Source organism: Diadema setosum, chromosome 9, assembly GCF_964275005.1.
Source record: "Diadema setosum chromosome 9, eeDiaSeto1, whole genome shotgun sequence".
In the NCBI taxonomy this organism is placed as follows: Eukaryota; Metazoa; Echinodermata; class Echinoidea; order Diadematoida; family Diadematidae; genus Diadema; species Diadema setosum.
Genome location: NC_092693.1, coordinates 1,886,141 through 1,913,992, shown reverse-complemented (window position 1 = coordinate 1,913,992; position 27,852 = coordinate 1,886,141). Strand labels below are relative to the sequence as shown.

Here is a 27,852-nt window from a genome sequence, read left to right as displayed (position 1 = left end):
TTGATCTGGAAGTATGGGTAACTCTGCTGATCTCAATAAAACAGAAAGTAAAACAGAAAGTTCTTAACTGGCAATTCCATAGGGCTATTGTATGTCATAAAGACCTGAAAGTAGACATTTTGATTGCTAGTGGCACTTCAAAACTGCCTTTATATGAAATCTAGGCTTTATATGAAATCTAGGCTTTGTAGTCATACCTTTCTCACAACAAAATCATGAATGAAACTCAAGATAAATGCATAGAGAGTATCCACCTAAGGCAGTAGTTATTCTTTACACAACTCTCAAAATACTGGGTTAATAAACTGTATCAAAAGTTGAGGAGTAAATCTTTGCACAGGGTTAGACGAAAACTACAAATGTAAATGCTTTCTAATGCAGGATAGCAAGAATGTCTTGGCAGGTACAAATGATGTATCTGTACTTCTTGCCTTTTAATTTCACCAACAAGAGTACTTTCTTTTTAGTCCACAGGCACATTAACGACGACAGTGAAACTTATGGCTTAAAATTGTGGCAAGGTGAGAATCACACAGCAAATGTACAGTATTATGTACCAACAGCCCTCCCCAATATTGCAGGAAAACAACACACTGGCAAGCAAATATCCTGTCACAATCTGCAGAGAAAACCTAAAGAAATTCAGAAACCTTGACCGAATGTTACTTAAAGGACAAATTCGCCTTTATAGACATTTTGGTTTTGTGAATACAGCAATAGTAGTAGAACACATCAGTGAAAGTTTGAGGAAAATCATACAATCTGTTCAAAAGTTATGAATTTTTGAAGTTTCTGCTCAGTCATGGCTGGATGAGAAGACAACTATAGCTTGTGATGTCACATGTGTACAACGATATAAAGACCGCATAAAGAAAATTCAACACATTTTCACTTTTCTTGCAGATCAAAAGAACACTCAACTCTTTTTCAGAAAGAATGGGGAATTTTATTACCCTTAAAGGACAAGTTCACCTTCATTAATATAAGGATTGAGAGAATGTAGCAATATTAGTAGAATACATCATTGAAAGTCTGAGGAAAATCGGACAATCTGTTCAAAAGTTATGAATTTTTGAAGTTTTTGTGCAGACACTGCTGGATGAGAAGACTACTGCAGTGTATGATGCCACATGCATACAACAATATAAGGAAACTATAAAGAGAATTTCCCAAATTTCATCTTATGAAAAAAGTACACATTCAATTGACTCGTTACTGACATATGTTATGGGTAATATTATTCCCATTGCCTTTACAAAGAGGCAAGTCAAGTGCTCTTTTATTATGCAAAAAAAGTGAAAATATGTTGAATTTTTTTCTTTACATTTTCTTTATACTGTTGTACTCATATGACATCACGAGCCTTAGTAGTCTCCTCATCCAGCGGTTCCAACACAAAAATTTTGAAAATTCATAACTTTTGCATTGATTGTCCAATTTTCCTAAAACTTTCACTGATGTGTTCTACTAATATAGCTGCATTCTCTCAATCCTTATGTGTTTATGAAGGTGAACTTGCCCTGTAACATATGTCAGTAACAAGTCAAAGAAATGTGCACTTTATTCAAAAAGTACAGTTTTGTGAAATTCTATTTCTATTTTCCATATATTGTTGTATGCATGTGACATCATACACTGTGGTAGTCTTCTCATCCAGCAGTGACTGCACAGATACTTAAAAAAATTAATAACTTTTTGAACGGATTGTGTTTTACTAATATTGTTGCATTCACTCAATCCAAGTGTATATGAAGGTGAACTTGTCCTTTAAGAGATGTGCCTGAGAGGCCAGCACATGTTCGCTTGGACCAATACCAGCCATGTGACACAGGAACCCAACCTTGAGAGTCTCGGCTGAAAATATCTGATGCTACATGTACACTCATACATGTAGGTATACCTTTCTACAGGTTTTACAAATACAATCATGTGAACAAGTCCTAAAAAAGGCAAGAAGACATTTTGAACCAATTTTGAAGACATAGACATGTGACCGTGCATCACAAAACGAACAAAAAGTCGCACCCCCTGATTTAAGTGAGGACTCAAATAGGTGAAATGGTTCAACCACGTCAATCTTGAGATTTTCAAATTTTCTGAAAGAGCTATCCTTCTTCTACATTATTCTTCAGTTTGTGATCTTAACATGAATTGGAAAGAGTGTTTTTAGCAGTTTTTCTACAACCCGTCTATGGGGTAGAGTAGAATGATCAGGTATGTCTTAGAGGTCACTTTTCATTTCTTGAAATCCTTTGCACACTCTTCATTTTCAAGTCTAATAACTTTTGAAAGGATGACGCTCCCCCTTTGGAAGTTGGCATTAATCATGGGCAGAATGTGTTAAAAGAACATGCTCAATTTCAACTTAATCTGATAATCCCTTCACTGTTGTTGCTCCGGTGGTTTACATCCTGTGTTCTGTCCCTTTCATGGCACAGCTAGCACGGCTTGGTAAAGATTAAGTGCTTGAATAGACCATGTACTTCAGAGCCTCTTTTCTCAGTTCACACTTTTCCGGAGTGTGTGCTTTCTTTCCAGTATTTGGGTAGGTTAGGGGAGTTCATTTGAATTGAGCTATACATCACTTTTAAGTGTAGATTCTGCTCTTTCAGAATCTGCCCTTAACTAAAAATTCGTGTCTTGTGACTTTTTGTTGGTTTTGTGATGAAGGGTCACATATCTGCTCTTCTTCCAGCTCCACACTTGTTCTCTTTTCAATACCTAAAGAGTGCAGTTTTGCATTTGGACATGGCTAAAGAAGAAGGAAATAAGAAAACAAGAAAACAAATCTAATAAAGAGGGGAAAGGGGGTATATGGAGCTGCTCACAAAAGCTGCACATAATAATTCAAAAGCAGAACCATCATTTGAACCAAATTACTTGACATGTCAAACATATGTCAAACATATGACATGTCAATGACGATATGATACCTGGTCTGTTCTATCTCTACTAAGTTACATGTAAATCCACCCCCCCCCCCCACACACACACACACACATACACACTACTAACATTTATTTCATATTATTATTATTATTATTTTTATTTTTTTTATTTATTTTTTTTTTATCATGCCCAAGAATTCAAATTGGTCTGGCCCATGACTAGTACACACTTGTAAGTACAGTCAAACTCGGATACCTCGAAGTCGTCGGGACTGAAGAAATTGGTTCGAGGTACGCGAATTTCGAGGTACGCGTACGTCGAATTTTCTTCGACTTATCCGATTTTTGTCGATGTTCAACATGGTATCTGTTACAGTGCCTACCGATTGTTTGTATGCTTGTCAATTGGATTTGAATCGACTTTAACATGAATGAATTGAATGAAAATCGATGTTCTTCTTTCATCAGTGTTTTCTGGTGGACAATTAAATGACTTATCACGTCACCATAAAAACAAAAAGAAAATACCGGTACGTAATCGAGTGCAAGACAGGGTTGCAGAACATGCGTGCTGAATGTACATTGTCGCGTCGGCGTAGGTACCCCCTCGATCACTATTCGTATTTCCTCCTTTTCTCTCTCTAAGTCATCATCTCTTACACAATATCCAACACATAAATCACAGTCTTAGCTTTGCAAACTATTAAAATTTCGCACAACTATGGGTGTACATGTAGCTCACCAAGACTGTTTAGAGCTACAGGGAGCGACGGCAATGTCGCACCGCTACGCACCGGTCTTCCATGTGTCTATACCAGCAGCACTCACAGTCAGCAGACGATACCGTTAATCATTTCCAAATGTAAAAGCAACGATCTGTTATTTATTTTAGTATCATACGGAGCAAAATATTACTGTTATTCATTTCTAAATTTCCAAGCAAATACCGGTACCCGACATTCGTTTTACTATCATACGGAGCCCAATATTACTGCTGTCCACTTCCAAAAGTGAAATGAATTATCTGACAATCATTTTATCATCGAATGGAGCTGAATGTTACTGTTTTTCATTGTTGAACGTCAAGGCAGACATCAGACATTTATTTTACCATCAAACGCAGCTGAATTCTAGTGTTATTAATTTCGAAATGTATAATAGCAAATATCCGACATTTATTTTAGCATCGTATGGAGCAGAATGTTACTGCTATTCACTTCCAAATGTAAAAGCAATCATGATTGTGATATTTATTTTGGAATCTTCCGGAGCCGAATGTTCTTGCTATTTACTTTCGAAAGTAAAAGCGAACATCCGACATTTATTTAATCATCGTAAGGAGTTGAATGTTAATATTATTCATTTCCGAACGTAAAGGGATCATTCGACATTCATTTTAGCCTATTCCGGAGCTCAATGTTATCGCTATGTACTTTCGAACGTAAAAGCAAACATCCGGCATTCATATTATCATCGTACGGAGTGGAATATTATTATTTATTTCCGAACGTCAAAGCAAACATTCGAAATTTATTTCAGCATCTTCCGGAGCCGAATGTTATTGCTATTTACTTTCGAATATAAAAGCAAACATCATACGGAGTTGAATACTATTGTTATTCATTTCCGAACGTCTAAGGGATCGATCAACATTTATTTTTGTATCTTTCGGAGCCGAATGTTATCCTTGTTTATTTCCAAACGCAAAATCAAATATCTGACATTAATCTGAGCACCGTACAGAGCTGAATCTTACCGTTATTCATTTCCAAAAATATAAGCAAACATCCGACATTTATTTTAGTATCGTATGGAGTCGAATATTACTGTTATTCATTTCCAAAATCAAAAGCAATCATCTGACATTCATTGTAGCAACTTTCGGGGCCGATTGTTACCGCTGTTCATCTCCAAAAGTAAAGGCAAACATCCGACTTTTTTTGGTGGCCCGACGTGCGTTTTGGTGGCCCCGGGCCACTGTAAGTGTCGAGCCCTGAATAAGTGCAGCACAGTACATGAAGGATGGGCTACTTTAGTAGTGAGTAATATTGCAAGATCAAATTCCGGCTATGGCTTCTGAGGACAGTGCTATTACTGTAATCATAAACATTTACCGAAGAGGATTGTTCGCATTAAAAAAAAAAGCGAAACAATCTTACGGGGCCTTGACGATTGTGCCAGAAAAGAAAAGAAAAAAAAAAATACCGAAAACTCAAAAAAGATTCAAGTCAAAACAGGGGTAAAATACATGATGATTTTTTTTTTTTTGTCTGAAAATCGTAAAGCGTATTATTCCGTTACTTCAAAATTTATCAGAATAAACTGTTGTTAAATCATATCTATGCTAAATGCTAGGCCTATACTTCCAGATCATATACCACACTATTTTCATAATCGCATTGCTGGAAAAAAAATATTCAGAGCTTGCGTTCTCGGGGGAGAAATAATGAAACAAACTTCGTGAAAGGAAAAAAAAGTTATACAAAAAAAAACGCACTAGCTGGAGATTGATGTTTGGACAGTGGACCGTGATTAATGCCAAAGTTATAACTGTCAACACCTAATTAAAGCAGGTGCGCCACGACGGTTAAGAAATGTACGCGCACGGCATGACTATCACGATCGCAAATCAAAACAGAGTGGTCAAAGAAAGATGATGGGCAGAGCGTAGTGCTATTGGAAGCACTCCATTTGCACGGCTGCTATATGCATACCGTGTACGTGTGTAGGTACAGTAGGTGTTGGGGATTTTCCTTGTCAGCTGTGTACCGGGTATTTCTTTGAGCGCACGATCGTTCTGGGGGCTCAGAATATTTACAATCGAGTTTGAAAAGATTTGTGACATGTCTTTGCTGTCCACACGCGCTTCATCGGAAATGCTGAGTGATGTTTGCAATTTCAATTCGAGCAACATGCTGGGAAAAACAATAAGTTAATTAAGATCGGGACAGGGGATTTCCCTTCGAGGTAAACGAACTTCGAGTTAGTTTTTTCGAGCTACGCGAATTTTAACACACGAAAACTCCATAGGAACAATCGGGACTTTCATTTTGCCTCCGAGGTAAGCGATATTCGGCTTATCCGAGTTCGAGGTATCCGAGTTTAACTGTATACTGATAATGTACCCTCACATTAACATACTTGAGTAGTCTTAAAGTTTCAGGGCAGTCTTACCATTTGAATATACAGTGATTGCTGGGCTTGGTACATTTGGCCTTTTGTGTATGTGTGGTTTGCTCTCCTAAACCTGATGAAGCTTCTGAAGACATACAGATTCTACTTGAAATCTGATATACCAGCGATCAATACACATTGTATTGTAGGCCTACAAGATGAAACTATCCATTAGAGTTTCTCCTTTTTGATGCACTACGAAACCAGAAATATTAGCAGCAGAGGGGGAAACATTGGCAAAGTGGAGGTGATCGATCTTTTTTGTGGCATTTAACTTCCGTGAATGAGTGACTGACATTCAATGTACAGTAGACCTCGCTTAAGTCGACATCGCATAAGTCGACAACTCGCATAAGTCGACACGATAAAAAGTCCTGATTTTTGCCTTTGTTATTCCATGAAAATTTCTTCGTCTTTGTCGACATTTATAAGTCAACAACTCGCGTAAGTCGACCTGATTTTTGAGTGCCAACTGAGCTAATATACGTGTTAATTCCCTCGTCTAAGTCGACATAATTTTTTCGCTCAAAAGCTTATCGCCATTCTCTGAAAAAAGAATTGTTTTCTCGCTCCGATTCGCAGCATTTCTACTCGGTAATTCGCTAGTGTACGGCGCGGTAGCGTTCGCGCCATGCGTCCATTGTCTTATACGCCAGAATAGAATGGGCATACACTCATTTACTAGTACATTTGAGAATGTGGTACCCAAAGTAGTTCACTCTCCCCCCCCCCCTTCTCCTTCTCATTATTCTCAAAACGCACAAATTTTGTAAACCTATAGGTCCTAGTAGGGAATCATTATCAGAATATAAAATAGGTGTTTCCGTTTATCCGAATATTCTTACGTTGATTATTCCAAAGCGGTAATAGAAATCTGAATTTAGAAATCTGAATTTAGAAAATTAATCAAAAATCAAATGCAGGTGTATCAAATTTCGTGCAACATTCACATAAATGCAAGTGCGTTGCTGAAAAGGCTTGCATTTGATAATCGTAAAGATGAAACTAGAAAATAGTTGTACGAACCTGAAACTCAATTGCGTTTAAACGCAACTCTGAAAATCAAATGAAGTCCATCAAATCACGCGCAACGCTGTATTCAAACGCAAGAGCGTTGCAGAGAAGACTTGTGGTTTTCGTAAAAAACTAGAAACTGCGTCTAAAAGCTTCTCTTAACATCTACGGAGATGCGTTATTGTTGAAAAGTCTTGCATTATTTTTTTATTTTGTACGCAAAATCAAAAATTAAACGCAACTCTGAAAATCAAATACAATTGCAAGTCCATCATATCACAAAGAACGCTGAAAAGACTTGCGTTTGATAATCATACGAAACTAGAAAATTTTAGGGAACTTTTTTTTAAAACTCAATTGCGTTTAAACGCGATTCTAAAAATCAAATGCAAGTCCATCAAATCACACTCAATGCTGTGTTTAAACGCAAGAGCGTTGCAGAGAAGACTTGCAGTTTTTGTACGAAACTATAAGAAACTGCGTTTAAACGCATCTCTAAACATCTACGGAAGTGCGTTATTGTTGAAGACTTGCATCATTTTTTATTTCGTACGCAAAATCAAAGGTTAAACGCAACCCCGGAAATCAAATGCAAGTCCATCAAATCACACGGAACGCTGAAAAGACTTGCGTTTGATAATCATCCGAAACTAAACTTAAACTCAATTGCGTTTCAACGCAATTCTAAAAATCAAATGCAAGTCCATCAAATCACAAGCAACGCTGTATTTAAAACGCAAGAGCGTTGCAGAAAAGACTTGCGGTTTTTGTACGAAACTAGAAACTGCGTTTAAACGCATAAAAATCTATACGAAAGTGCGTTATTGTTGAAAAGACTTGCATTATCTTTTATTTCGTAATGGAACTTTTGCCAACACTGAACTTAGTCTGCACTAGCAGGGGAAAGACATCGCAACATTTACACGTTTCAAACTACCGAAACGCATGCTGCTTCACGAAACGTCAATGAAAATATAGTAGCAAATTATTGTTACGGTTCGCTATGCCAAAGGTTTAAATCTCAGACCAAAGTTAAATTAGTCCGATGTTGGGAAGAGATTTGTTTTTACGAAGGTTAGTAATCCGAAAGATGTCATTTTCGGATTAACAAACTTTTTCTTCTTCTTTTTATTTCAGATTGGCCCGCGCCATACACTGAGCGGTAATGTTGCGAATCGGAGCGCGAGAACAATTCATTTTCAGAGTATGGCAATAGAAATTTAAGCAAAACAAATATGGCGACTTAGGGAAGGAAAATCAGACATCATATTTCAATTCAGTCGGCACTGAAAAGTTATCTCGACAGAATCATACGAATTCACACGCATATCTTCGCAGCAACGCATTTGAATTTAAATCGCAAAGTTGCATGCAATTTGGGGAATATGCGTTTGATTTTTCAAATCAAATTTAAAACGTACAGTGTCTAGAAACGGGCCCAGTTTTCCGATCCCGCTCTTTCAAAATCTCTCTGGAGATTTGGGAATTGTGCGTTGTCGTTACTAATCCGCGCGGGATTTATGCATGAACTAAAACATAATTGTTGTTAATGTCAGTAGGTATGTTTTGGCGGCAAAAGGAGTAAGATTTGGGTAGCGATCCGCATCGTGATCTCACACTGTATAGGGGAAATTAGTTTTCATTTATAAGTCGACAAAATGTTGACTTACGCGTAAGTCGACTTTCGCGTAAGTCGACGTGTTTTTCTCAGTCCCAATTATGTCGACTTATGCGAGGTTGACTGTATTTCATCTACAGACAAAAACATTTGCGTGCATTTTACTTTTGCAAATCTTGGCTCCTCACAAAATTTGTGAATGCAACATGTATATCAGGCACACACAAATTTCTGGTTTCACAGCAGACGTATCTTCATCGGTATATTTGTATATTCAGAACAAATGCCGCAATAAAACACTGACACTGCTACTAAATGCAATGTGCATTAGTAACTAAGCATAAACATTATGTGTGCGAGCACCACTATTAAAGGCATAATTTACCATTTGCAGATGAAACAAAAACCCAGCATTAGTGCTTTAAAATAGTTCTAAAATGTGAGTCAGGGATAGAAACAACCACTGTAAAAATTTGAATCCGTACAATTGATGTTAAGTGTTGTTAAATACACATAATGTGAACAATGTGTTAGTTATGATAAGAACGTTTCCAGAGTAAACCGTCTACAGTTACAGTTTATTGAGAAAAACACTGATATCTCCTTATACTTTAGGCTTTATTGTGAAAATTTTATATGGTAGGATGTTTTGTGACATAACAGACCTACACATATGCATCAAATGTGATATCTTGAACATTTTTTAAATCACTGCTCCCAAAGGTAAACAGGACCTTTAAGTGCACAGGTGGAATTATCGATAAAGAAAACTTCCCGAGTGTGTTTATGGGACAAGTAAGCACATTTAAGTGCAAAAAACAAAACCTGTTAGTTCACAAACAAGGAAAGGTTTCACTCACGAATCCTATAAATTTGTGTAGAGTGGTCCAGCAAAAAGTGTTATGATGTGCCAGCCAATATTACAATACTGGGGGATTTGGCTGATGTCCCTTGTAGTTTGCTGAAACACTTTGCTGTTGTGTCTTCATCATTGTTATGACTTTTCACCTTATCAACACAACAGAACCAACACTATGCTACATCGTGCCAAGAGAGATGTTTTTTTGTGTATTTCCGTCACTCTACACCAGTCTATCCACCATCAATTTACTGTTACTTATACGTTTGCCTTAACATCCATCTCCTCTACGCTAGAGCCTGTCACTCATGTACTCACACAGATGTATATTTAATTCTCAGAGGAGGACTGTTTCATTTGCTTTTGACAGCACGATAACCATCAGGTGATTATTCATTTTATGTATTATTAGCGTTAGATCCAAACAAATTGAAAGAACAGCTAATGAGAATGCATCTTCATAATGTTTGTATAGGTTCACTTTCATGTTATCTTATCTTTTTTTTTTTTTTTTTCAGTACAGGGCTGATCTCAGCGAATTTTACTATTTATGACTTTATGGATGACCACGTTCCTGTATGATATCTCCTAAAATATTAACCTGTTACTCATCTTTTCCTTAGTTCAGCAGAGCCTGAAATTCATTCAAAAAGTCTAGACAGTGAAATATTCTATGCCAATGGCATCTGCCATGAAGAAGGCCAACAGGGGTATGATTTGATTGCTTTAGAAGGTCACAGTGCCATCAAATCTGCCAAGTGAACAACAATAACCATGGGCATACAGGATGGGACCATTATTACATGCATCCTTTTGGCTACACTAGCGGCTGAGCACTTTCAAATGTGGGTGTATGGTACTTACGCGTAGTGTTTTACATTGCTGTTGGGGGGACAAAACCTCAAACTTCAAATATGTCGAAATGTCCAGAGAGTGAAAAAACATGGTAGCCAAAGCACGTATGGAAACAAATGAAATTGCCTTTCCTTCAGCATCTGTACTGGCTTCATTTTGGGGTAAGAGAGGTAGGATTTGGAATACTGTAAAAGTTGATATTTTCGCGCGGCTAATTTTTAGCGCTTGGCTGGGTAAGAACAGTTTCGCGTGCTTTTAATTCCGCATAATCAGGACATCACGCAAAGGAACATATGGTCAACAAAAATATTTGCATGCTTTTATTTTCACGCTAGTTTCTGGTTGCGCGAAATGTGCGAAAATTTCAACACTGCGAAAATTTCCACTTTTACAGTAGGACATCACTTCACTGTGATTTGCATCAATATCAATGATATAAGGTCTTGTCACCCCAGCAATGACATAGGCCCTATATATATATATATTTTTTTTTTCTCACTCTAACTCTCCTTTCTAGATCGCTGGAACAGACAGAATGGCCCGAATTCACGAAGGTGGTACAATCATGTCCATGGTTTAAACCATGAGCATCTACACTTGTATAGACCATGGAGCGCCAAGTGTCGCATGGAATATTTCGTTATGAAATCAGTCATTTCGTTATGAAATGTTGTCATTTCATTACAAAATAATCATTTCGTCAATGAAATGACTGATTTCATAACGAAATATTTCATGCGACAATTGGCGCTCCATGGTCTTTGTCCATGCTTTAAACCATGGACGAGATTGTACCACCTTCGTGAATTCAGGCCAATCAGTGTGCAGCGAAGAGAGAGATGGAGCGAGTTCAATGCTAATTGACATGCAGATACATCAATTACACGATGGAAATTAGGCCAATAGCTACCACTACATGCAGACAAACCAAGGGTGCGTTTATCAACTTTTTTTCGGCAGGAACAGGTTTTCCAAACAGCTTTCAGGGATTTTTTAAGAGATTATAAATGCAAAGCTGTTTTGATTATGGGGTTTGGAAAGCCTTTTTGAAAGCTACAAATCTGTGCTTTCCAAAACAGGTTTCACCCAGAAACATGTTTTTAGAAGCGAGATAAATGCAAAGCTGTTTTGAAACAACTTTGTACTTTTGAAAGCCGTTTCAAACTGGGGAAAGATGATAAATGTAGCCCAAGTCTCATGCCCCAGCAACCCATCTCACGCTCACCTGCCAGCAATCATTTTCTTATGTCTTCCAGGAGGTTTAGACAGAGGATACCTACAGTATTTTTTCTAACAAATTACAACCCTCCGTAATCAAGAGGTCTCTACAAAAAACTGTGTCATAATAGTCATGTCAGTTAATGCATTCTATAAATCAAGACTCATTAACCCTTGAAAGAAAACAAGATTGGGGAAGAAATGCCCAAAATTATGTTTTTCAGAATCATTTTCCATGTCACAAACAGATGAGAATTATGCAAGTAAAATTGCATAATGGGTATTTGGGTATACACCAAATCACACAATTACTAATCCCAAAATGAAAAAACAAAACAAAAAACAAACAAACAAACAAACAAACTATCATTGGTAGGGGACACCCACTCCTATACCACCCCCCCCCCCCTTTCAGTTGTATGCAGTCTCCCAGCTACTCACTCCCAGCCAGTTGAAAAACTTGGCATCTCTGGTACAAGTCAAAGCCAGAGTGTGTCATTTGAATGAAAAGAAAAATGACACATTGTCACAGTAGATATATTGATGAATTACGTAAATATACCCAATCAAACATCAGTTATCGGTATTTATATTTGTCTGTTATCCAGACAGTCAAGCTGCTCCCGACACAGATGAATACCTGCGGTCGGACTGTGCAATTAATGTGCCATAGAGTGGTGGTAATGTGAGTACGTGGAAAAACATTGTGTAGTGTCGGTGGCAAGCTTCCACTCCTTTTCTCTATCACCCTCTTGATCACAAAGATCCCTTGTGATTTTGCCCCCTCCCCCCCCCCCCCCATGTGACCAGCATAAATAACAACTAAGTACATTGTGCTATGTGAATGAATGAATAGATTTAACTATTTATAAATGAATAAATGGGGAAAGGAAGTAGGAAATCCAAAACCATTTCCTGGCACAAAGTTCACATATATGGGAATGGGCATTCAGAGAGCAAAACCGAGACATCCTGGAATATGAGCAAAAATGAAACTGATAGCAAAGATGGATTACACTAAAAAAGGCTATGAGCTAAGATTCACTAACATTGATTGTTTGCAGCAATATTTTTATCTCTTTTTATTAAAGTTAAATCACATGTACATAATATTATGGTAATACTTGTATGGTCAGAAGAAATACCTTATTTCTACTCCTGTATAAATGTACCAGGTGAATGTACAGTGGTACAAGTTCATTTTGTTCATAATAACATTCTTGAAAAACAGTATTTCGATAAACTATTCACTTGCTATTTCTTTATACAATTGCAGAAGTTCAGGAGTTTCACAAACATTTTTCACACCCTAAATGCTTCATATTTACAATGAATAGGATTATCATAAAGAAAAAAGAAAATGCAAGACAAAGAAAAATAAAATCCTAGACAGCACACACCTTTGGTTTGGTGCTGCATCCTTTCTTGTTTTTTTTTTTTTTTTTTTTGGGGGGGGGGGGTTGTTTGGCAGTTTGCATATTCAAAGAATGTTGATGTTTTATAAGATAACATATAAGATATTCCCTCTTACTTTAGGTCCTGTTGCTGTTCATATTGTATAATTTAGTTGCATGATTTTCAAATGCCTACATGTAGTTCTTTTGATTTACTTCAGTGCAGATTTCATTACTTTAAGCAGTTCCTCTAATCTGTCTCCATTATGGGAAAGCTGAAATGTGCATTTTCGGTGATTGTATGATGAAAATATCAGCCCTAAAATCCCCCAGGATATGATTGGCAAAAGACCTGATAGCATCAAGAGACAATGTTGACTCCACTGAATCCATCTTCATTCACTGCCCAGCAGGGTACATTAAAAAACTACGACTAGCACAGACCTGCTATAAAAAGAATTGCCCGTCAACGAATACATTGTATGTGTACCAAAGCGTACCCATGGTAACATTCTTTGGTTGTGTGCGTGCTGCATATCTGTCTACAATTCACCATGGGATTCCCAAATATATCCAAGTACAGCCAACCTCCCCATTATCTCCCAATTGATGCTGAATACAGAGTCTATGATAAACTGGTGTATGTATGTGGGTGGGGGGGGGGGGGGGATGCAACCTTTAAAGCCAAAACATAGTTCTGGTACGCCTGCAAAAGTTGTCAAATTTCACTCACAAATGTGCATGTATGCCTAAGAAATGTGTGGAATAACGCTGTAATAACAAGATATTCAATGGTTAACGACGAAAATGCAAAATAATAACCAATAAGGTTCGCCGGAGTCGCAGTCTCAGAACTTATAATTACGCGATCAGGGTCAGGCTAAACTCGGACTCGGGGACAACTCGGCCTCGCTTTGACGGTGGGAAGAGTTGTCCTTCTGGATTATACAGCGTTGTACTATGGGAGGAGCCTGTAGCACTTCGCGTCCTGGCTGGTCACAGTTATGGTCCGAGTTGATACCAAGGTGAAGGACGCTTAACTGAAAAGACAGGAAAGTGCGCACTAGTCCTGTACAAAACAAATGGAGAGCGCGCGGTCCTCAAGCGTAGTACGCACATCATCTGAGACACCCTGTCTTTGAAGTTGTTTTGTTGTTTATAAAACGTTTTTTGATTGTCTTTTCAGTATGGCGATCACGAACTGCGTGTAAATTGTCTGAAATAGGGCCAAGTTTTTCCTGAGACCGAGTTAGTCTGGATCCTTCTGGAATAAAAGTCGGTATATCGACCCTTATTTTTTATCTCGAAATACTCCAAAACAACTGCTCATCCCGGCAAATCGCGTCAGCCAGGTAGACTTGGTTTCTTGGTAGACTCTTTCGATATATTGCAAGCAAATATGAAATGGTGCCAGACGGGTTCTAAAACCCTTACCAAAACTATGTTTTCAATTTAAAGGGTCGGTTTCGTATTGGTGAAGATGAGTAATGGGCTTTTAACTTTTTGTGAGATACCAAGAAACCCTAGCGTACAGAGCATACCATTCTAAGAGGCATTCAAAGTTTATGTGATGAAAATTGGTTTTGGAATGGCTGAAACATCCAAAAACAAAGTAAAACAAAGCGAATGTAATAGGTGGGTCCCAATTTTTATTAGGATTGCTCTTTTTGGATATCTCAGCCATGTCAAAACCAATTTTCATCAAATAAATGTTGAATTCCTCGTGGAATGACATGGTCTTTCGTACTTTATAAGAGGTTTCTCAACATCTCACCAAAAAAATAGACCCTGTTTACAGTGTGGGGCTGGGCCGAGCCGCGGCGGAGCCCAGCCTCAATTGCGGGGCCCAGTTGAATTCCTCTTGGAATGACATGCTCTTTCGTACTTCAAAATTGGCCGCGCATTTGGCCACGCTCTGGAGGTGGTCTCGGCTGCGGCTTGGCCGCGGCCGAGCCCGGCCTTTTCTCAGTGTAAAGGCAAACTGGGCCAAATGCGCGGCCAATTTCAGTCTGGCTTCCAGACCCTCTGCTCGTACTATTTCGCTATTCAGGATATTAATCCCCTCAACGTCGAAAACTAGTATAGTTTAAGGTGGTTTTGCCCTGCAAAGGATTTTTCTTTCGGCAAAGGCCTTTGCCTGAACGGCGACTTCGTCGCCACGGAATCCAGTTGGCAAAGGGTCGGAAAACCAGACTATATCAAATCGCGTTTGTTTACAAGCAGAGCACCACTACGACAAAATACTGAAAGGTTTGAATTAAAAGCGTGGCCAAGCCCAGCAGTGTAAACGGAGAAAATTGCGGGGCTCGGCCCTGCAATTGAGGCTGGGCTCCGCCGCCGCTCGGCCCAGCCCTGCACTGTAAACGGGGTCTTAGAAACCTAAAGTTAGGTCTCAACCAAAACTACACGATGCCTTTACACTACTGCACTATATGTTGCAAGTTGTATCCTTCTGCAATAAAACATTCACTGGTAGTTACCCCATGACAGCATTGCTATTTATTGCATCTTGTTATCAGTTGGCACAATATGAAACAGAAGCACTCACTGCACTTTGAAGCAAATGTTACAATGTCTTGATACCCTGCCATTTGGCAGTGTATAACAGCATGTCATAGATCATGCCATCTGGCAGTGTAACAAAGTACTAGTACAAATATCATAAACATGACAAAGATCCATGTTGCTAATGTCATACATGTACACCATGGTTGTGAATATCCAGTGGAAATCTCAAGTCTTAAACTAGTAATTCTGTAAGAGTCAAAAAAGACAAATGAAATCACACACATTTCCTACAACTTCCTCATGCTGGCAATTAGGAATTGTTGCATGGGGGCGGGATGAAGAAGGAATACTGGGTTACTACTTGTACAACTACACACATCCCTTTCAAGGACAAGTAAAGAAAGAAGATACTCGAAAGGTTTAACACCTACCTGTGCTTCATGATGAATTCAAACTTCCCCCATCCCTACCTATTTGAATGTAGTGCCACTAAAATGTATATCATTAAGTAAGTACTATTTTTAACGACCTCTCCAGAGGCCCTGAAAACTCTTATGAAGTATTTACTGTGTATACCTTACAGCATGTATCTGTTCCACTTCTCAATTTATAAAGAGATGATGATACTGGAAATTTCCAGTTTTACAGTTACAGGAATATAGTCAAAAGACAGACTGAACTGCAGACCAGTAAATCTTTATCTGCCAATGGAACATGGTTTTAAAAAAAAAATCTAAAGTATGTTTCTAATTCAAATTTTGAGCCAAGGAATCCCCTGTAATTGGCAGGTGTTCTATACAGGGGTGACGTCTGGAAGCAATGACCTTTTCATTACAGTCACAGCATCTTTGAGTTCTTGAACCTACATAAAGTGCACATTCAGTTGCAGTTGAAATCATGTGCATTCTATATTACCTTCAAACCCAATGGGGTAAATATATAGGAGTTCATCTTAAAACATAGCCACTGAACATTGAAGTTACGAAAAAGAACATTTTTTGTCCAACTAGAAGATATATTTCACCTGCACCAATCACTTGTTACACACATGTCAGGTGCAAGTTTATGAAGTATTCTTTTAAGTGGTATTTCTATTTGGCCAGATGAAAAAATTATAAACACATACATGATAAGATATAACAACGAAAAATCAATATTTTTGTTTGGGCTGATAATTGATAACATGGTGTACTATTGGTGATTGAACACCATCTGCACAAAGCGTAATAAGGGAGACTTGTGAGAATGACATCATCAAAGTCATGTCCTGACATGAATAAGTTCACAATAGCCGAGTCCTGACATCGGCAAATTGGTGGAGTGCACTCATATTGCGCAATTTCATCAACTGGCTTGATATTTGCACAAAGGACAGTCTGAGCCATCTATCCATGGGAATCAGTAAAAGTGCCATTAGTGCAATAAATCCACTTTGAACAAAACATATGAAGCAATTACATGTAACAGGAAGCTTGAGAAATCCAGAGGGACTAAAGGTCACATATTTGTTCACACACACACACACACATGATGTAAACTTGTATGTGGCAAACAAAATTAATTCCAAATGTAAATCTATATTTGGATGAACTGTATGCTGACTAAATATAGACTCAAACTACAGAACTTGTGACTATTCATCTTATTTTGAGAGTAAACAGGTAAAAGTTGTCCCACACCTAACCTGACATTGAAGCCTACACTCCATTTCCCCGTCCGTGAAAATTGTTTCATTGAACTGATTCACACTTCCACTGGCATAAAGGTCCTCTGACATACCAATGCATGTTGATTTGTGTTGATTTACGCTACCTCAACATCACCTTTGTGGTGAAACGAATATCTAGAAATATTCCATACATTTTTAACTAATTTTTCTTCTATTTTTCTTCAGATTACTTGGGAATGCCCACAAAAAATCCTTCCAAACCAATATTCCTCAGATGACCTCATCTGTTAATCATTGCTAAAGGAATGCACCTTCCCCCTGACTCAGCGTAACTTGCATGTTTTTGTTATATATTAATGTGACTAACAATAGACATGGTGAGGGAGCATGCTCTATCAAATATTCATGAGAAATTCCACTACACTATCATGGCTAGTTTTTCTTCATCTTGTAATATAGAAAAACATGGGCTTACTTTTTTCATGTGCATGCATTTTATCCATGAATTCAGACTAGCAGTGCCCAGGGCAATCTATCAATTTTGGCCCCGCATTTGGCCTTTAGCGCGTTTACACTGAAATGAAGGCTGGGCTCGCAGCAGCTGAGCCCAGCCTTTTCGCTCACTGTAAACTGGGTCCTATTCATGCTTTCATACTCAAATCACCTCCTACAAGATTGTACACTATTCAGCTTTTACTCATATCAATGACAGTGTTTTTTGATATGAAATAGTTTTTAAACTATAAAGGATCAAAAGTGGGAAATGTTTTGATGTAACACCTAGTACTTTAAATGCAGCCATCCTTCACTGGCCAGTTTGTTACTGATATGTGGAAAATCATTGCCACATGTCACATAACTGTGAAGTAGCACACTGTTCACATGTGTATCTGATACAATGCACAGGCATGAATTATCTCCAAAGACTTTTAACTACTGTTGGAAAAAAAAAAAAAAAAAAAAAAACCTTTAAAATATGTTTGCCACGTAAACACACTTTCATTTCTCTTTTCTTAAGGATATCATAAGCACTGTTTTTTTTTTCCCTCAAAAAGCTAAATCATAAAATCAGCAACACTGTTTGCAACCAAAATGCAGTTGTAGTTCATGCACCATTCGATCACAGCATGTAGTGAGTGCACTGTGGCAACAAGATTCCAGCCAAGGTGGCATCATAAGGCTTCTCTGGGTAGAATTTACCTAAAGCTAATTTGGGTGTCCTCCAGAGGCTACCCAAGTCTACCCAAGATGGTTTAAGGTAAAATTTACCCCATGGTCCTCCACAGGTTACCTGGAGGCTGTCAACTGTGTTGGGCCTAAACAGACGTTAGGTAACATATTTTCTCTTCTGGTGTTCTCTGGAGGCTACTCCAAGTTCTGCGGTCTGTTCAGACGAGGTATCAAAAAGTTCAAACAGGCAAACCAGATTTGACTCTCCTGACAGCAGACTGTGGTGCTATTTCTTTCTAACTTTCTTTCCAGCTCATTCCAAAATGCATTAAATGAATAAATAAACACAAAAAAAAAAAAACAGTCCTTCGTAAACAATAAATCAGAGCTCAGATAGTGATGGAATTATCAAATATTTTGGGATTTTATCTCAAATGATGAAAATGCAATATATGAAAGCAGATGTCTCATTACCTACAATTGTACCTTGTGTCACATAACACGTACAAATATGAACATAAACTGGTAGATATGTAAAATACTAGTGTAGCCATGCATGAATGTGTGTGCTAACAAACCCAAAGTACATGACTATTATGTACAATGTAATTAGGAACATCAATATTGGCTCAATCTCAGTTCAAACAGCCATAAAACAGTATATTAGCATCTCGCAGGTGATTGTTCCAAGTCATAAAACGATTTAGCTATTTGACCACAACAAACTTGTATCAGACCAATCAGCTGACACTGACAGTGCACATCATGTGAAATGAGTGCACAAGTATCAGCCGAAGCTCCTTTTCTCTGTGTATTTTTTTTCTCTCTCTCAAGTTTCTTTTCCAATACAATGTACTTGGAAAAAGACAAAAAGATTAGTTCATTACACATCAAATTCAACTACAGGCTGCAGGCTGCCATATTATGTATTGTACCATTACAGGAATTACTCCTTACAACAAACTTGCATGCTACATGTACATGTACAGTAAGTACACTGTCTTAATTTAGGCTGACTTGCTATTTCAATACAGTATTTGAGATTTGCATTCAAATGACGTCTTGAAACTATGACGCAAACTGATCAGACACTTCACACTTCCAATGCACCATATCAACTGATGATTACCTCACCCTGTGCCCTATCAATTACCATTGATCCACCGTCTACACACCGCTGACGACGTAATTATGAGGACATTGGACACCAGAAAGGGCGCAACACCCCACAGCACAGCACGCAGCAAGCTCAGTGCTAATAATAGCTCCAGACCTATAAAAGTACGAATTCTCCAACAGAGCTAAGTATGAACTGCAATTCAGCATACACTGTAGGCCATGGTATATTCAGAAACAGGACTTCCACTTCATGTGGCTTCCATGAATTAGAAATTTATGCCCTTATCTGCAGATATGCTGTATGATTCATCTGTTCATTCCAACAGCAGACCTCCTGATGATTTTCAGATTATCGAATTTGAACAACTATAAATTGGTTATACTAGGTACAGGGTTTCAGAATACCTTTATTGTGATTGGCATGAGGAATAAGAATGTTTGTAAAATTCATAACAAATCAAAATGAACAAAGATGATGAAATGGCAGCTTCACCATAAAAATACATGAGTTGGGGCTCAAGGAAGCAGAATAATAGAAAATAGCATGTACAAAATTCTACACAGGTGAACTTGTATTGTAATGAAATTATGCTAAGCTACACTTCTGACATATGTGAGCCTCCGAGTCATCATCCTTGTTCGGTGTCATTTATTTTTGATTTTTCTTTCAGAATATCAGTTTCTCTGTCTAAGGCCCAATATAAATTCCACAAATCCATACATAAAGCTGTCAATTAATGTACTACATGATGTGAAATAATGAAAATTGCTTGGACTTCCCCCTGAAGTTGTGCTTGACTGCTGTATTTCTGCACCATGAAACCCGGATAAGAAGCATTCCAGATAATTATGTAACAAAGTTTACACAGCGCTAGGGTACAGCTGTGTATTAAAACACTGTGCAAACATTTATTGTAGTTGTAGTGCACTGCAAAGGTCAGTTCCTCAAATATAACGTTATCCCACAATGTGCTCTAATGGATGAAGAACTGAGCAAGTCAGCAGGTTTTTTCTTAAAGGTACTAGCCCACATTTGTAAACCTGCAGCAATTGGTCTCATAGTTAGCATGGAGTTTGGGTATGATTGCAGCAACACCTGTGCAAAATTTCGTTCCAATTAGTCCATTACTTTCATAAAAATAAATGAAAATGCACCGTAATCCGTATGCATGCATATAACGCTCACTAGCTCCGGTCCACGTACGTGTTACATATTATGTACAATGTACGTAGCTATAGCCCGCGCTCGTAATGCGATTTTGGGTCGGGATGACCCGGTTTGAAAATTGATTTTAAAACAATGATTTTCTCTCTTTTATCGAATGGTATAGACAAAGAGCGACAGGTGAGGTATGTTACTGTTATAACTTGTACTTGAAGTCATATTGGACCTGTTTTATGCAGTTTTGATTTTCGTGGGTTTGCAAATGTGGGCTAGTACCTTTAAACCATTGAGGACACGTGATTGTCCCGAGTATACTCGGATAAGTGTCTATGGGAAATGCATGTTGTAGCAAAATCAGTCCGTCCTCAATGGGTTAAACTGTGTGCACAGAGGGGAACTTCATGATAGCAAGGGCTCTACATCTGCCATCATATTGAAGAAGTCCGACTATATACACTTGTAGGTAGTAAGGGTTTTTTCCTACATGTATGATGAACAATGTAGTAATGTTGAGTTTGGGTAAATTAGGTGCATTTACAATGGAAATACACGTACTGTGGTATTAATGTACAACAATACTTTGCTGCCACTGATCTCATTGGCGAAATACACCACAGTAATAGATACTGTGGCACAGTTCAGTTGGTACCCGTATGAAATGCTGTGGTATTTCTGGCTGGAAAGTACAACTCTCCAAGGTCAGCACTGCCCATACCCATTTTCCTATGTTGAGAAGACAGGAAGGTGTCAAGTCATGTGAGAAAAACACCAAAGTGCAGTGGGTGATATTTCAATACATGAGTGACACTCAAAGAAAAATACCACCTTATTTCACCATATTTTAGTGTGAATGGGCCTACAGTCATCATCTGGATGTCAATGCCAAACATAATATGAGCACTACATGTACACTGTATTTCTGAATGATATGGGGAGTATAGAGTTTATAGGGTAATTTTCATTTTATACCGGAACTCAACAATGTTGGTTTGAGCCATTCAGGAGGTCATATCAGGGCAGCAGATTTGCAAATTCAAGCTAACCCACACAAGAACGATATATGTTTCGAAGGAAAATCAGAAAAGATTTGAGGTTAAGCACATGATCTCACATGGCATCTATAACAGATACAAATGACCATTGTCTCTCACATGAAATCATGTGCAAATGGCTATGGACACTACTGACTGTTTAACATCTCAATCATTGAACAAAACAAAGAAAGAAAAAAAGACAAAAGCAAAATCAAAACATTTGAGTGAACATATTTCTTGGCTATATCTTTGAGCTAGTGTTCTCAAAAGATCTGAATAAAGAATCAGAGTGGGTTGGCTATTCAACAGTTAGCATCGAAGTGTCAAATACCCCTACCATGGTCAAATCTTTCTCTGACGACTACTCATGTGAAACAACAACAACAAAATGTGATCATCATAAGCAAGTGGTCACTGCAGACATGTATGACACTGAAAGCCATTGTTAAATAGATATTTTCAATTCATCCGTATGATTACATAAACACCAATATGCTATACTATGTACCGATATACTGTATAAGCTGTTATTTTCACGAGGGTTTAATTTTCGCGAATATCGCGAATTGCAGTTGGATCGCGAATTTAACAACATGCGAAATTGTCTCCATGCGCTTTGTTAATAGAGCATTAATGTAAGCGTTGGCGTCGATTCGCAAAAACAACATCTCACGAAAATGTCTATGACCTCATCATTCGCGAAAATATCTGTACGCGAAAATAATGGCGTATACAGTAAATCATAGTGTGTTGGCTTGTTGGCCTAACCAGGTTGCCTCGATAAGCTGTAGGCACCTGCCAGCTAATTTACATTCAGTCATTCACCCTTACATCAAAATACTTTGCAGTGTATTTTCCTTGGCTTGCTGTCAATGAGGACACAACCTCGCAAGTTTACATTATGAGTGGAAATCTGGCAGCTCAAAATCTCTCAAGTTTTAGCCAGGAGATATCTGATACTTCCAACTGGTTTCACAAGACTTCATCTCAAGTGCATGTACTGTTGTACCAGTAAGCTATGTGGTGTATGTATCAGTCCTTCATGCTGCATAATATACACAGTAAGAAGATGATGATACAAATTACAAGTGTAATACACACCCTAAATGTCCTATGATGTTGTGACAGTCAATTGTTTTGAAGGAAGTGTGGACAGAGGAGTCAAAATACACACATAAAAATTGCCATATTTGCAAAGTGAAAACAGCCCTTTTAATATTCCAGTGCTATTCAACCAAGAAAAAGAAAAAGAAGTCGAATCACACCAGCAGCATAGAATCTATAGGGAAGGTATTCACAACTTTGTTGGTCTGCCCTTGGTAGGGTGGGGAAAACGCCTCTGCCGACCAGTTGCTGAATCACTCAGTCACATTCTACGGTCTGCCCTACATGTCCCCTTCAATCACGTCTCGCGAATGTACATGAAATATCACTGGTCTTCATCACCAGTGCAGGCTTCTCCACACTGAGCTAGTCATGTCCACAGATTGGTGCCATCAATCAATTTCCTTACATTCCCACTAAGAGGAGGCTGAAGGTGAATAGACTTACTAGTGATCCAGGAGTTGCTCTATGCACACAGCTCGTTACATTAATCATTCCCAAATTTGTACATCACATTCACGGGATGGTACAGGTATGGATACTTTATATTGAATGTATACAGTAGGGTATCTGCTCTTTGTCTTTGCTCAGAACGAAAAAAAAAAAATGAGGGTAGTCCCTTTGAATGCAATTTAGGGTCGGTTGACTTTAGAAACAAATATACATTGTATACTCAGCAAAGGGTCTTTTATCAATCAAGCTTGTAGGATGCACAATGATGCCACAGCCCTATGAGCAACAACCCATCTACACACTAATGATCTAACATACAAGTCAATGCATGTAAGTTAGATACTGGTAATCTATTAATACCTATAGTTACACAATGCCAAACAACATTATTCAGAGATGCCGAGGTTATTGGATTCGTTAAAGGGTGAAATCCCTTTAGACCTTGTCCCTGCACTGGACCTAATACCTTGTCTAAGCTCAAGTTATTGTTCTTGGACTCTAATGGCTGCTGGTCTTGTGCCTATCAATATTGATATTGGCCCACTGGGCAACTGATATCATGAGTATCTGCTAATTGCAAAGATTTGTATCGTGTAGGACTAACTGTATTGGACTCACACTATGAAACCCTTTTGCTAAGAGTGAAGGGTGCAGAATGAAATGACAGGAGGTACAGCACAGTGGATTACTTTACTAGGCACTCTCTTTCATACTCAATACTTACGTTCAGACGGGAGCCCTTAACCTCGAAGTTAGGAAACTTCGAGGTTAGAGCTTGTAGTTAGGGACCGTGAAGACGCACTCGTAGTTAGCAAACCTCGAGGTTTGCTCGATGTTTCGAGCCACGAGAAATCTTATGGTTAGCGCTCTAACCACGAGCCGCGGGGGGTCCCCACTCGTAGTTAAGCACCGTGTGGACACAAAAAACAACGAACTCTAAGTTAAGAGTGACCTCGCCGTAATCTCCAGCCCCCACAATTTCCCTCTGCTTCCGGGTCAACCTCCCAAACGTACACCACAAATACGCTACACGTGAAAAACCTATGACGCACGACACAACATCATCTTTTCTTCCCATGCGCTCAATTGATCTCTGAAAGTGAACACGTCGAACTCGCTACTGTATTCTATATTCTTCTCCGACGCTAAAAAAAAATGTTTTCGACGAATACAGTATCTTCATAAAGGCATAAAGTCATCAGTGCAGTGCTATCTCTGCATACCATGACAGAGAAAAAGAGTACCTGTAAGCAAGGGCGCCGGAAGCGGGGGGGCAGGGGTGGCACTTGCCCCCCCAAACAAAATGTTGGGGGGGCAAAACGAGTTTTTGCCCCCCCAAAGTGCCCCCTGTAACAAATAATTAATCACTGATTTAAAGACCAAAATGAACAATAAAGGCATATTTCTTGTCTAAATGTTGTAATTTCATAACTGAAAATGCAAAAAATGTGAAAAATGCGAAAATGCAAAAAAAAAAAAAATAATAATACACTAACAACATACATTATTGTATCTATACACTAATAGTAACTTATGAGTAAATTTAGTGTATAGATGGTAGCCTCGTGTCCTCGAGTGTGCCCGCTGAAACATACCTTTAGTAAACCTTACATTTTTCATTTTCTTCTTTGCTTTCTAGTAGTATAAGAATATTTTTTATTGTTCGAACGATGCGATCACGTTTAAGCTTTTAATGAGTACATTTCAGATAAATTGAAAAGTGAAAGTGGCTCGCTCTATAAAAGCGACTTTTATACTCTGTTTTTACAAAAAGTCCCTACCGTGGGAGGGGGTATCCCCCTCCCACACCCTCCCCCGCTCGGTCGCTTCGCTCCCTAGACGAGGATCTCACACCATCACTTTACTCCAGTATGTTAAGATCATGGTCCTTCCGACTGATTTTTTTTCAATATGTTAATTCCCTAGAAATTTGCTTTTAAATGTTCTATAAAGGCGACTTTTATACTCTGTTTTTACAAAAAGTCCCTACCGTGGGAAGGGGGTATCCCCCCTCCCACACCCTCCCCCCGCTCGGTCGCTTCGCTCCCTCGCCGAGGATCTCGCACCATCACATTATTAATGTACTCCCGTATGTTATGATCATCGAGTCCTTCCAACTGATTTTTTCAATATGTTAATTCCCTAGAAATTTGCTTTGAATTCTCTATAAACGCGACTTTTATACTCTGTTTTTACAAAAAGTCCCCACCGTATCCCCCCTCCCCCCGCTCGGTCGCTTCGCTCCCTCGCCGAGGATCTCACCATCACATTATTATGTACTCCCGTATGTAATGATCACAGTCCTTCGCACTGATTATTTTCACTGTGTTTAATTCCTTAGAAATTTGGTCTATAAACGCGACTTTTGTACCCTGTTTTACAAAAGCTCACGCGCCGAGGATCTCACATCGTCACAATGTGCCCCCGTTGAGATTTTGCCCCCCCAAAACCAGAAGTGTTCCGGCGCGCTTGCCTGTAAGCAAGTCCGACAGGGTTGGACTAAAGAATAAAATAATAGACGCCTTGTTAGCAGTGTGGGCTGAAACTTCCGGTTTTGCGGTTTTAACATCGAGTGGGACCCACTCGTAGTTACGGGGGGCAGAAGCTTCACCTCGAGGTTTCGTAACCTCGAGGTTAAAATTCGTCGTGTGGACACACGTCGTAGTTAGGGGGCAAGAGCTAAACCTCGAGGTTTCCTAACCTCGAGGTTAGGGCCTGCCGTCTGAACGTAACTATTGAGCCTAACTGAGCAGATGCATGAACACAATTTGTGACACATACGGCAGACATGCAATGAGAACTTATATCAAATGAAAGAAAGATAATTATTCAGAGGGGTGAAGGTTCAGATTCAAGTTTCTTCACTTTGTCTCCCTCTACAAATTAAATTTGTTAAGATCGCAACTGCTGATCTGTAACAAAATAAGAAGATTACAACACTTTGCGGCATCACGCATGGATAGCAAAATTATACAAAGAAAATTCAACACACTTTCATTTTTCTAGCATAATTAAATAGCACTTGACTTTCAAATACTTGACTTATACTCATACTGCACTGAAACTTTACAGAATTTCTATGGAATGTCAATACTAATCAAACTATGTCGATGTGTTAACTATTAATATTGCTGCATTCACTCAATCCACACATATATTTGGATTTCATTTCCCTTTAAGTGGGAATCCCGCTTCCAAGGGATAGAAAAACTTGTTTTCCAACCCCTCTACTGTACTAAGAGAATTGGACAAACAGGCTCTTTGGATCATCTTTAGTAAATATGTGTAATGAGCATGGAATACATTCACATTCATATTTGCAAGGAATCCCTGTCTTGGTGATCAATGATTAGCTTTTAGCATTTTTTTTTTTCTAAAAGAGTAATACAAACACTTTCAATTTTCTTTGTTAAGTGTAGCTTGAGCTTGATGGAAATCTTCAATACATTGTTTGATATAAAATCCCCTCCAGAGAAGCAACTCCCGTAGAAACTGAAATGGCTATTACTAGTGAGTGCCAGTATTGTGTACATGTTTAGAGTGCCTTCAAATAGAGGACTATGTCGAGAGTGCCATACTCCGGAATATGATTACGTGGAATATGTGAGTCAATATCTAAAATAGCAAGTATTGTATCAGGAAAGCTATATCCAAGTTAAGAGGAGGGATTTCACTTCCTTTCAATCATTTAATTGCTTTCTACCTCTGAAAAACAAAAAAGAAAATAAAGATAAAAAGAAGAAGAAAGAAAATAAAATGCTGGAGACGTATATGGGGTTATTACATCCCAGACTTGTAGCACATCTTGATATTCAAATTTGACAGTCAATCTCACCTCTTGTACAGTCAACCTCGCTTTAGTCACTTGGAAAGAAGAAATAGCTTTGACTTAAAGAAAATTCAGCTTATGCGGGATTAAATTCAATAGTATAAAAAGAAGACTTGAAAGACCTTCAACTTATACGGGGTTGACTTGAGCAAGGTTGACTAAGTACTGTAGTATGCAAAAAGAAAAAAATTGGTTAGACAATACAAAAAAGAAGAAGAAGAGTACATGATCTATCTTGTAACTTATCATACAATTTTGGATCAATATCCCTTACATTGTCTGGCTCAGCTTCACAGATTTAAAGACAGGATTGTTTGGTTAGAGTTTGTACGTTTACTTACCATCTCCACAACCCTGAGTATTCCTGGAAGTGACAAGGCATATGCCTTGTCGAAAGTGCACTGCATGCTTGTTGATGTGGTCTGGTAGGTACTGGTCGTGTGTGTCGTGGTTGTGTGAGAGTCGGGAAAGGCAGCTGGTTCTGCTGGGTAGGGGTCAGCCATGGTTTCAGATGGAGCTTGTTATTCCACACTGTATAAAACGGCGACTTCAGACCCTGTTTCTGCACACTGTGTATGGGCAAATACAATGTTCAGTAGCTGCACGAGTGTAGGAAAATAATGCCTTTCATAGTCTCACTGTGGAGGCATATAATGCATCTTTGAATACAAACAGAAGAAGAAGATTTTGTATCAAGTGTACTGGGATGTAAAATGCAAGTGTACTGGGATGTAAAATTCAGAGTTTTCTTAGATTTCTTTACTGAAAGCAATGTGTATGT

General features: G+C 38.5%; 1 protein-coding gene across 1 annotated transcript in view; it reads right to left on the bottom strand.

The window, feature by feature from the left end:
* Window positions 1-27,635, bottom strand: part of LOC140232973 (MARVEL domain-containing protein 1-like) — a 37,888-nt gene extending 10,253 nt beyond the window's left edge. The window contains exon 1 of the mRNA XM_072313080.1: window positions 27,413-27,635. Coding sequence (XP_072169181.1) covers window positions 27,413-27,574 — 162 coding nt within the window. The 5' untranslated portion in view covers window positions 27,575-27,635. The remainder of the gene's footprint in view (window positions 1-27,412) is intronic.
* Window positions 27,636-27,852: the final 217 nt, after the last annotated feature.